Genomic DNA, 12,994 nt, shown 5'->3' with positions numbered 1-12,994 from the left:
TCAAAGGCAATCGGTGACAGCTTCTTAAAGAACCCCTGTAACATCTGTGGCCACTTCAGATTATGACATGATGATACATACAACAGTAACAGACCAACAATGAAGTGATTTTGAGAAGAAAAATTAGATGGTCTCATCATACTATGTAAAAGTGCTCTGACTAAACGTATAGTTTTTTTTACATTTCTTCAACAACAACAAAGGTATATTCAGTCTTCAGGTCCTGCAATCCTTACAAAGGGGAGTTTTTCCAGCCTTGACAATGGCCATAAATCTGACAGCCTACTTGATCTCTGTGAGAACTAGATGTTTTTGGAAAGCCTGTCTACCATTTACGTAGTGCTTTACAACTTGAAATATGGATATGTATGGTCATTTAGCTAATACCATGTAACCAAAGCCGACCCAATCCAAAGATGACCATCCATTGGACAAGAGCACTTGTATCATCACAATCTCTCTTATCTGTGTTTGAAGTGTAGGATACACACACGTTATAGGAAGGATAATCCTCCCTCCTTTTCCCCTTTGGATTGGGTCGGCTTTGGTTACATGGTCCACCCTTTTAATATTTAATGTTTTATACGAATTGTTTAAATACATTTACATTTTATCAAAGCCAGGTTTGTGTATGTGCCTCATGTTGTGCCTTTAAAGTCCACTAACGTATAGGTGTCTTGATATGTGTGTGCCTGTTCTTTTCTTCCTACAAATATATCATGCGCCAAGTCCATATATTACTGCTGCATATTTGGCTCAAACCCCAAGTCCAAAAAACCTTGTTGCACACCGATCTGGATGATGTATACTATCTAGGATACTTTAATTATAGAGACCCATGCCTTTTGGACTGGGAACTCCATATAGTTGGTTTTAGTTTCAGTGTATTTCCTGCACTGTTGATTTTGGAGTTGGAGAGAGTATACCCTCAATATTATAACTTTTGTCATAATTTTTCTCCATTTTTTGTATCTATAAATACAGGGCTCATGTCCAATAAAGCCCCTCCAACCTCTTGGTGGTGCCCTACATGCTCTCACACAGGCTGGGTAAGGGGATCTAGAGGAAGCACAGCAGTCACACCTACTGGTTGCTTTATTGTTTTCTTACCTGGATCAGTTATACAGTGGATTACAGGTGTTTGCGAGGTCTGAATTTTTTTTCACTTTCCAACAATACCAGAAAGTGTTGCATTTATTACATGTTAATGTTTATTTATCTATTATCAGATTGATTACTATCTCTGTATCTTATTGACACAAAAAACAGCTATGTCGAATGCCCTGATGAAATAGAATTTCCAAAAAACGCATTGACTGATAGAGCGGTCTATCTATATTTTATGTCCAACTCCCAGAATATTGGGGGCTATTTTTTATATTGGTTAAGTTTTGTATGCAATCATTTATTTTTTTTTTTTATGCAATAATTCTTTTTTTTTTTTTTTAATTTAATGGCCCTGCTTAATTATATTGCCTTGTATGATATATTTCCCCCTCGTCTTTAAGTACCAGGAGCCAAATCTCAGCTCGGCTTAGCCACACATAACAAATACCATATTTAAGAAAAAAGCTGCACTCTAGATTTATACTACTTATATGCTTGTATTAGGAAATTCTAAAAACTTTAGAAACTTTAAAATTCAGTTTGGCAACTCACATATTTGAACATTGTAACATTGTAACATGTTCACTTGACATACTTCAATATTTTAAAATAAATAAGCATGCTAAACATGAACACATCATTAAAACAACCATAGCCTCTTGTATTGTTACATGTTATATTTAAACCAGTCAGATTTAAATTGACTTACACTCTCTGGCTTTAAAAAAAAAAAAAAGGTAGGACACCGCTTTGACAATAGTAACTGCATTTAAATGCTATTAGAATCTCCTTGTATATTTTCTTAGTTGGATAGTTTTTTCACATAAACAAAACAACAAAAAAGAAAGATCTTTACTATTTGTATAGCTTCATTTAGTAAATGGCTTTAAGACTTAATACCCATGTGAACTGTGCGGTTACCCATAGGTATCTAGCACTGCTTTCTTTTAGATTTAATCCATTATAGGTATATCAATTGACCCAATAACTAATTTAATGATTCATTGCTGCTTATTGATAAATATTTGCCCTACTAGTAAGAGCAGATAGACATTTTATTAAGAGCTGTCTAAATATTGATTTGGGAGATTTTAATGAACTGTGTAACAAACAGAAAGGCCAAGCAATCTAGATAATAAATTGCCAAATTAACGTAGGCAGGTGTAAATTAATTCACAGCTGCCTTTTGTTCATGCAACGCTCCATATTATGATCCAGAAGAAAGGTGAAGTGTTGGAATGATTAGTTACGTACATTAGTTTGTACACAAGAACAAGACTCAGTTCTGTGTATTGATGTCTTTCTGTTCTGCCAGGTAGAGCAGAACAATGTATTAAAAAGGGGTATTAATGTATTAAGGCGCTCTGGAAAAGCTTCTGAAATCCAAACAGTTTATGATTTCAAGGAAGGTGAAACACTGTTTAGGACTAAAATGGGGTTATTGTTGAAGCCCAAAAACTTTTAGGATGCTCAGCCAACTTATCAAGTGTGTAATGGTTCCAAACATTGTGCAATTCAGCTTTCAAGTAAGGGCTTCCATACATTGGAAGATGCCTCAGGAAATATCGCCACTTTTTAAATGTTCTACTGATTGTTGATCGCAATGAAGAGGCCCTTTCCCTTATGTTGACCATACAGAACTTTGGGAAATGTGCTCAACTGCGACACAGTCAGTAATAAAATATCTAAACCTTATAAAGAAGTGTGTCTTCATTACATATACTTTGCTTACTACAATTACTACCTAGGGTGTAAGAGGAAACAATTCCCTATTAGGGATTGGGATAGCAGTATTTTAAAGAGGCTGTAGACCTTCTCCACCCCATCCAAAACAAAAGCAGTTTTGGATGAAGTTCTACTTTAAATTGGGACTCCAATACATATCCATGCACAATGCACCGGACACAAAAAAACAAAAAGCATACATGTTAAAACATATAAAGTATGTTACTGAAAAAAAGGATCAAGTACTTTTTATTGGATGACAGATAGATGTTATGGATCCCTAAAAAAATTAAAAGTATACATAACACAATGTGTGTCTACATGAATGCTAAAACAGACAAATACAACTGTCTTTTAGGGTCTCAAATATTTTGAGGTTGGAAGTCAGCTATAAACTATTAATAATCTGGTACAGAGAAAAAAAAATCTTTCCAACAGGAAAAGTGAGTGAAATGTATAAGCGAGATATCCCAGGTAAGAAAAAATGCTGTAACTGGGGACTTCCTGAGATGTATAAAAATGTTCACGCTGTGCAATGGGGAATGCAGTGATAGAGACAATAATAGGATTATTGGCTTGATTATCTGCACATCATCTTTTTTAATTATTCTTTATGAAGGTTCACCTGGTAGTGGCCATACTACCATTGCTCACAACTTCCAAATTAATTGCAACTGTATTAACAGAGTTTTGGGATAAAGATTTTACATTTCAAACAATGCATGGACCAGAGACAGTGGCAGAATCACTGCTGGTCACAAACAGCTGAGTTTTTAAAGCCGAGCATGTAGAGTAAAATGTACTGAAGGCAAACATGAATTGTAAATTAAAAGTATAGTGAAAATATAAATTTATAAATTAAATTTATAAAATCACAACCAGCGCCTGTAATTTCCTATTTGAATAATTAAATATCAAGCTGCCACTATTAAAATTATTCATTAAACCCACATGTAGTGAGACAATAGTCCATATAAATATTGACCCTAATACAACACCACAATAGTAGCGCTAAAGTCCATTCATCCACTAGGATGTAGGTAGAAGCCAGTCCACCATTATGTCTGTGAGTGAATCACAAAGGGGCCGTCAGGCTACAGCGCCCTTGCAGGGGGCTGGGATTTGCTGTGACCTCTCAGTACCTGGGTATTCTAGAGTCACATGACGAGTATTGAGCGCCTCATCCCACCTCTTCAGTGCCCAACCCGCCAAAGCACACAGGAGTAACTCACTACGGGTGGATCCCCCCTAAAGTGCTAAATGACTGGAGGTAGAGAAGAGTCATGTTTGAACTTCCATTCAAGACTAAATATATCCAAGGCTCAGAATTGTTCACCTTCTGGTGAGTGCAATATCTAAAGGGGAGTGGATATCACATGGTGTGGTGGAAGTGTCACATCCATATAACACAGCAAACCTATAATTATTTATTTTATTTGTGATTTACTCACAGACTTTATGGTGGACTGGTTACTATTTACATCCTAGTGGATGCATGGACTTTAGCGCTACTATTGTGGTGTTGTATTATGGTCAATATTTATATGAACAATTGTCTCACTACATGTGGGTTTTATGAATTGTACATTATTCTTACTTCCCAAGAATAAAACTGCCTTTTTTTTTTTTTAAAGCTCACCTGCAGGCAAAACTTAACTATATACCCCCTTTAGTAGATTTCCCCTCACTTCATGTCCTGGTGAGTCCAAAACAAAGATAAAAATAGACAAGGCGCCTCTAAGTGCAGTAGGCTCTGAGTATTTATTAGGTTAAAAGTATAAAAGCACTCGCACTCCCAAAACAAACTGTGGGTGGGGTCATTAAAGTGGAGGTAAACTTCACTTTTTAACTTGTACCTACAGGTTAGCCTATAATAAGGCATACATATGCTGTAAGTACAGGAGACATCTAATAAACTTGCACCCTTTAGGAGATTTTTTACAAGTGATGCTGCCAGTGACGTCACTGATGCACATGCTCTGAAGGGACAGCATACCCGTGCCGTACCTTCAGAGCTCCGTGCCAGAACTGAGGGCTCCCACCTGCATGCATGAGAGTGGCATCACCACAGCCTGGCCATACATACAGCCGGAACCTGCTAACCCAGAAGGAACACCAGGTGAAGATGGCAGCATCGGGGATGTGTGATAGCACTGTGCGCTTTACAGGTAAGTGGTGCATACTAGCACATTATGACTTAACCCTGCAGGGAGGCTCACTTTATTTTTATTTTAGTGGTGGTTTACTACTGCTTTAAGGGCAGAGGAAGACACAGATAGTAATAAAAACAGTGTCAGGGGTTTTAAACCTCCTTCACTCTACTAAAATGCTATTAATTTCTGATAGGTCAGGAAACCAGGGAACATATCCCCAATAGGGACACAAATGATACAAAAGACTTGGGAGAGGCTTTAGCCCTTGTCAGAACAATCCAAATCAACAAAAAATATCTGGAGTTTGCTTTTAAAGAGGTTGTAAACACCCGAGAAGAAAGGATAAAACAAAAAAAACCTGTAACACAAAGGCATAATGAGCTAGTATGCATTGCATACTGGCTCATTATGAAATACTTACCTTAGAACAAAGCCCTGCAGTGGCGCCCGCATGCTGCTGACATGGCCAAAATCTTCCCCGGTTCATGAGCTCCAGCATTGTGATTGGCCGGAGCTGCGACAACGTCACTCCATTGCATGCGCGCGGGAGCGGCCAGTCGCAGCACAGGCCCTGAACAAACAGCGTAGGTGGCTGCTCCTTTTTAAAGCGCATGCGCCGATGGCGTAATCTGCACACTGTAAAGTAAGGATCTCCAAAACTGTGCAAGTTTAGGAGATATTTACAGTACCTATAGTACAAAAAAAACAAGGGGAATTTACTTCCTCTTTAAAATAGACATTCGCTGTTTCCCCCCGCATGTAAAATGTGAAATGTAAATGGACTCCCAAAAAAGGTGTTATCTATGACTAAATATATAGTGAAACCAGGAAATTATATGAATCATTTTGAGTAATCAATAGCATGAGTAACAACACAACTTGTATAATTTCCCAAACATGTTACTTCACACAGAATAGTAAAATGAATTGCCAGTTTTGTTTTTTAATTAGAATTTTCTTTGTTACATTATTAGATCCTGTTGCTTTCCTTCAATGATTATAGTTATTATTCACTTCATTTCTCAGCACTGAACAGGAACTTAGACCCCTGAGGCTTTTTATGAAACTGCAAGGGAAAACTTCATTACTGGAGAAAATGCCTCGACAATGAAATGTGCTAATCTTCTGTGGTGACATCACTGTACGTATGAATTACATTGTGCCAATTTATGGCCAGTAGAATACAATTTACAATGTAAAATAAAATATATTTTCAAATCTATTAGATAAAATATATCAACCAATTTCTTTTTTAATCAATGTAATAGTTTCACGGAATAGTGGAGCTATATATTCTTATTAAAAAAAAAAAAACAATCCAAAGTTCTGAATGCACAACCCCCCCAGCAATGAACTGCAATGCATCCTGTTCTGATATTGCTTTAGCGTTAGTAGGTGAAATTTGATTTGTTGCTATGGATTGCATTTTAGGATTTGTTTCTTTCGCTTTCCTAAATGATTAGTCCATTTAAATTTTTCTTCACCCTTTTTCACAATTGTTCAAATTTAACATGGTGCTATTTACAAAGTGTTATTGAGCATCTAGCATCTAGTTGGCTGCAGGTCTTTTTTTGATAATAGCTCAAGTCATGTTGGAGAACAAATGATATGATGAAGTGACAGTCACCCACCTATTTATCCTATAGTTAATAGCAGGTTGCCTGTTGCCTATGAAACCTGCCCACTGCCTGCTGTCAATCACAAAAGGAGTGGACTTGATGGGAACTAGTATCTCTGAATTTGCTATGTGACAATCACACTTTTAAAACCAATAGATTAACCAGCCCAAAAAAAACCTCACAGAGATCCAGAGTGTGATCCAATTTCGCTCAGTAGAGTACAAAATCCTTCCTATTTAGTGAAGTATAGCTAAAATCTTCTTTTGTTGTTTTCTAGGATAGAATATGGAAGGTATACAACTTCTGTAAAGGATTTTTGTCACTATTTGTGTACCATTGAGGATAACCTTCACGTCGTGTCACAAAGCACAACAGAAAGTATGACCAAATCTATAAAAAATGTAAGGGAACCCTTCTCTTAGTTGAAACTGAAAAAAGTGCCCATTGGAAGATTTTATTTCTATTCTTGCTCTGCCAAAAACTCATAACAAATAAAAAGGGTAAATCTCACCAATAGAGACAATTAAAACCTGCAAATAAATCTATTCAGCGACAAATCCTGGTTGGTTCAGAGCAACACTGTTTGGGAGTGCATGGCTTTTAGTTATACCATATTAAAGCTTAAAAGTCAGCAATCCATGCAAAGCCTCTGCAACTTAAGTCACAAACAATATAGTGAAAAAACATGTTCTACTGCCACCATTTTGAACCCCCTTCTCAAAGTGACAGACTTGGTCTTTGCTGTCCTGTTACCCTGAGAAAGAGACTTGGCAACACACCGAAATGTCGGAGGAGGTTGAACATGGTTTTTCAAGGGACCTCAATTTACTGCAAAGGTTTTGCATGAAGTGTGGGCTATTTCAATATTTGAGCAAATTAAACCTGACATTTTATTATTTTCCTACTCTAAAAAAAAAAAAAAAAAAAAAGTTTATTTTTCAGAGGCTTCAAATAAATAGCGTTCATACTTTTTTTTTTATAATAAGAAATAACTCTTTCAATGCTGTTCTTTCAAACCCTTTTTGAAGACATTTACTGTATCTGTCAAACACACTTTGTTAAAGACTATTCCCCTTTTTTTCTAGTTCTAACCACAAAGAACACTTCTCTGTCAGTAAAATAACAAGCTGGCTATCAAAGCTGTCAAGTACTGTACATACCTAAAAGGTTCTTCCAAACATTTTAGAAAATAGAAGATAGATCTATAGATAACCTTGGGTTTCACACTTACCATTGTCAATCCAGTGCTGTGCAGTGCTCCTTCCTGTTCTGCTATATTCCTTGATATAGTGATAGACGGGAGGTCAAGACTTTGTGGTGGGAACTGGGGAGTAAATTCACTCCCTTGTACAGTCAATGCTTCACCCATAACTTGGAATGGAAGAAGAACATCGTTCATGCTAAGTGCAGGGTCAGTTTCTGGAGGTGGGGTTATAGGAGGAATCTCAAACTCTTCATCACCAAGACTCGGTGTATGGAATGTCTGTCAGACAAAAATATATAATATTAATGTTTTGGTTCAGTGCCAAATTTATTCTTAGCTTTCAAAGTACATTTTAAAGAGACCACTAATGCTTTGTTAAATGTAACTTTTGCAAGTAACCTCAATGGATGTATTATATGACATTATAAAGTGTATTTCCTTTTGTTTTCATTCAACCTGCCACAGTGCACACATCAGACATGTGGGCTTTATTTATTTTTTAAAGGTCAGTGAAGGATGCAAAAAAAATGTATTGCAACCAATCAACTTTTTCCCTGCACTGTTTCATAGCAATTGAAAGTTGTTTATTGCACGAGATTTTTTGCCTAAATAAGTTTATCGAAGGTCAGAATTTAAAATCATGTATTGATTTCCACATTCAGTGTCAATTATTTTTAGTCTACTTCTATAAACTTAAGCAATCTTGTAGTTTGAAAACATGCAGTGACACATACGCACTATGCCCCGTGTGTAGACAGTTCTGTGTTACACATTTCATAAAGCCTGCTGTCTGAACTAAAGAGGTGCTCAGAGGAGGAGTCTAAGGAGGCACAATCAGTGCAGGAAACGCACCACATCATATCTGCTTGCAGGCAGAAAAGCACCATGTAATGTGTGGTCCTTAGAAATCGAGCGTAAACCAAAGAAATGAGCAGAGGAAAAAAATCACATGGCATCCAGGGAATTCAAGGTAGATCTCTTTTTAGAGGGTGTGACAGGCAATGAGGAGGCAATATGTCACCTCCTCATTGCCTACTTTACCCCCAAGATGCTAACCCACTGTTCCACAACTGCATGTATTGCACACAGTTGTAGGGAGGTTGCAGTGGGCCAATACATTTGAATGGGTCATATTCTACAGCTACACTGCCTGCAAAAAGCCATATGCTGTTAAATTTTTGTTGCAGCATGGTAAAGCCCACAGCTCAACTGCCTGCTTATATCCCTTAAGGCCACCCATGTGAATGAGCCCTCATAGAGAAATGTTGTATAACAAAAAAAAAAAGAAATACAAGTCCAGTCAACATGACATCTCAAACAAAAATATTAGCTCATGCATACATTACAGTGGCATCTGCCCCAAAAGATCTAAAGCAAAGTGTCCACAGCAGGTCTATGAGCTTCACCCGATGTCAACTTCCAGGATCAGTGGCAAACAATCAGGGTCGCAGCAGTCGCATTTGCACCTGGGCCCTGGATTTCCGTCACTGTGGGGGGCCACTCTGGCTGGGCTACTGAGAGGGCCGACCTCCCATCCATTTGTCCCACCACGGAGGACCACCAATAGAGTGAAGGGGAGGAGGTCTTCCCTTTGCGAGGAGTCCCCATGACACAGAGGCATCTCTGGAGGCACGTGAATACTGAGGGTTAATCAACTGACTGATTAAGTAGGGGGTTAACTTCCAGATGTCCGTGCAACTGATCCCATCCCCCACCCCTCTTCACCACCACCACCACCTCTGGGATCTGTGGCAGCAATGTTGGCGGTAAGGGGGAGTGTAATCAGTGGCGGTGGTGAGGGGGGTGGGATCAGTGGCAGCAGTGGTGGTGAGGGGGGTGAGATCCGTGGCGGCAGTGGTGCAATCCTCCCCCACCACCACCATCTCTGCCTCTTACTGATCCCACCCCCCTCACCACCACTGCTGCCACTGATCCCACCCCTCTCACCAACACCACCGCTACCACTGATCCCACCCCCCTCACCATCACTGCTGCCACTGATCCCATCCCCCTCACCACCACCACTGCCACTGATCCCACCCCCCCACCACTGCCACTGATGCCATCCCCCTCACCACCACCACCTATGCTTCTTACTGATCCCAACCCCCCACCACCACAGATCTCATCCCTATCCCCTCTACAACATTTTCCCATATTTATTTATTGTATATCACGCAAAAATCTTTACATCCCTTCAGTTGTTTAAAAAAACATAACCCTCTGTTGCTTAAATATTGAAAACCTTGCATAAACAGATCAGTCTGATTAAAGATTTAAATGTAATTATCACATGGTTGTAATAGTGTACCAGTATTAACAGTGTTTTAATGTGTACTTAATTAGCGACATCTGTCTTTGTTTGAGCAACAGATACATTAGGCTTAGTGCAAACTGCCTATTTATTGATACCTAGCCACAATAAAATATAGTTTGCATTATACACTACTCATGCACCATAAATTCAGACAATTGTGTACTGCACACCACAGTTTAATCTGCCCAAACACAGTCGTTTACTTTGATTTCTGCAAGCAAGGAAATGTGGACTGTTGAATTGTTGTCTATATTTCTATTGCAATGGAGCATTGACTGTTATTATTCAGCGCAAAACAATTCTCAAGCAGTGATCATGATAAGAATGCCAGGCTTTCAGGTAGCAGTGTTTAAACACTGGATATGTTATGAAGAAGTAAACACAGCAGCTTAGCTGCCGCAGGATATTTTTTCATGCTTACACACTGAAATTTGTTGTATTTTTACATTCCTAATCTTAAAAGGTCATCTTCCAAAGGTTTGTAATGCAGTATATCCACACAAATTGTACGTTTTGTATTATATCCATAGTAACCAAAAGAATCATAACTGGATATATCAAGAAAATATATATTGTGTATCAATAGAAAACTGACAAGCCTTTATGTAAATATAAAAAGTCATGGGAGGAGCTAATATTTAATATTTCTTTTATGAGTGAATATAAACAATAACATTTCATATACATGTAAAATGTATAACCAAAAATAACTGTAATCATAGAGAAGTCTCAATAAATGAAAGTCGACTTTTAAAAAGGGTAAAAACTGGCCATGGTAAATCATTCATCAATTGGTATACCGAGAGAATCTTTTTCTTTCAGTTAATTCAAAGCACAATATTTTGTTTATGATGGACACAGGTTTTGGCATCTCTAAAGGGTGTTTATCTTTTTACAAATATGCCCATATAAGCATTGTGGTGGCTAAGCATGTCAAAACTCACTGTACTAAAAAGAGAATTTTAGAACACTACAACTTAAAGCAATGAAAAGTGTTCTATGAATGTAGGGTGGGTGGATGAATAAAAGATTTGCCTTCTCCACTCAGTTTCCACCCGCTCCTCTAATTATAGTAGCTATACTATAGTTTCCATCAATGGGAAAGGGTAGCCATAGCCAGTACTCTTATATGAGTACCTATAACTGGTCCAGTGGCTGTATTAATCCCTGCAGTACCAGAAGATTTCTGTTTGGGGGTATGGAGACAAAGGACAGATGTTTTCAACCGAGAGGGCAGCCACCATCACAAGGGACCTTTCTCATTTAATGTAAATGCTGTGCTTTGTACTGATTTGAAAAACAAGTCAGGAGCATGGCAAGAAATGTAGGGGAGAAGGGGCATTATCTCTTAGCTCTGCTACTTCCGGACTTGAGATAGTGAAAAAAGCAGACTTATACCGTGTGATGCCACCTACAAAGCAAAAGAGAACACAGGGGATTATTACCACCGCAAAGGCATCCACCCTGCACCACTATTTTACACGAGCACCCAGAGAAATCTCTTGGTCTGGTAATGGCAAGATGGCCGCTGCATGTCAGACCGAGCAGCTTCTACATAAGGGTAATGGGTAAGAACCTGATGCAGGCAGCAAACTTACCACTGCACTCTCTGCATATACACAGAGCCCCTACTCTCCTATGCCTGTTGACTGACTTTTTCATCTGTGTCCCTGGCTCACCCAAACACTACAGGACATCTGATCAGGTCAGTGCTACAAGCATGGCAACGCTGATGCACTAAATCCCTACCAAAGAGGACATTAAAACTGAATTCGAGGGCTTGGCAAACGCATTGAAGAAGCTCTGCAAAAAAAAAAAACTCTGTTGGAGGTCTGCTAAGGGGAAAATCACTGGCAGAGTAGAAAGCTCTGGAATTTGCAAGGTAGATACTTAAATCCAAGATACAAGCATTGGAAAAAAGACACAGGCTGCACACACATACAGATTACAACAAACATTATTGATGATTGAAGATGAAGAAATTATCAATTGATGCATTCAGAGTGTTTCTGAAGCAAGTAGGGTTGCCAATCTAAAAGGCACTACTCTGGCTATTCTGGATCACCTGCTGGAAAAACCAAAATAGATCATATTGAGCTGGACCATATCCACCGTGCTGTGGGACCCAGAAGCACAGCTGCCACTAATCCTAGAGACATCCTTTGTCGCATACATTTTTATTCCATTAAGAAATTATTACACAAGCAAATCTGAAAGGCCAATTTGACTTTGATGGAGCCACTATTCAAATTCACCCAGATTTAACTTGCATAATCTTATAGAAAAAGGATAATGATCCCTCTACTGGAACGACTTCAGGAAGTAGAAGCACCCTATAAATGTGGTCATACTTTCCACCTGATCAAAAACCAAAAGATAGGGAAAACCCCCAACCTTTGTGCCACTTACATGCCCATCTCCCTGCTAAATGCAGATAGTAAGCTCTACTCCAAAATCCTGGCAACCAGACCATTCTCCTGCCTTAAACATTCCATTCACTCAGATCAGATGGGGTTCATAGAAACTTGAAATTTCAGACACAGCACTAAAGCAGCTGAACTGATACTCTTGGCTCAGGCAAAAGCTCAGAAACTGATCTCATGCTGGCCATACACTTCATGAAAAATTACTTGAAATTCAGTCATTTGGACAGTTTGTTCGTTTTTCGGCCATTTTCTGGGTACAAAATCGGTAATCGGCTGTAACCTTTCTGAATCTAAAAAGTGAAGGGCAAGTTTGGAAATTTTCTGCCGAACAAACGATAAATTATTATTTATTATTATAGATGTCTATTAAAAGAGCCAACTCTCTCCATCAGTAGAGACAATACTCTTTTCCTAGTTTCCCCCATATTGTTCCCATTTTTATA

At 38.5% G+C, this 12,994-nt stretch overlaps 1 protein-coding gene across 2 annotated transcripts in view; it reads right to left on the bottom strand.

The window, feature by feature from the left end:
- The window catches only part of TOX3 (TOX high mobility group box family member 3), a 184,850-nt gene that overhangs the window by 30,491 nt on the left and 141,365 nt on the right, over positions 1 to 12,994 (bottom strand). For both annotated transcript variants that reach the window (XM_082270811.1, XM_082270810.1), the window contains one exon: positions 7,836 to 8,087. In XM_082270811.1, the coding sequence (XP_082126937.1) occupies positions 7,836 to 8,087 (252 nt within the window). The remainder of the gene's footprint in view (positions 1 to 7,835; positions 8,088 to 12,994) is intronic.

Source organism: Pelophylax lessonae, assembly GCF_965119305.1.
Source record: "Pelophylax lessonae genome assembly, chromosome: 10".
In the NCBI taxonomy this organism is placed as follows: domain Eukaryota; kingdom Metazoa; phylum Chordata; class Amphibia; order Anura; family Ranidae; genus Pelophylax; species Pelophylax lessonae.
This window is presented reverse-complemented; position numbering and strand designations above follow the sequence as displayed.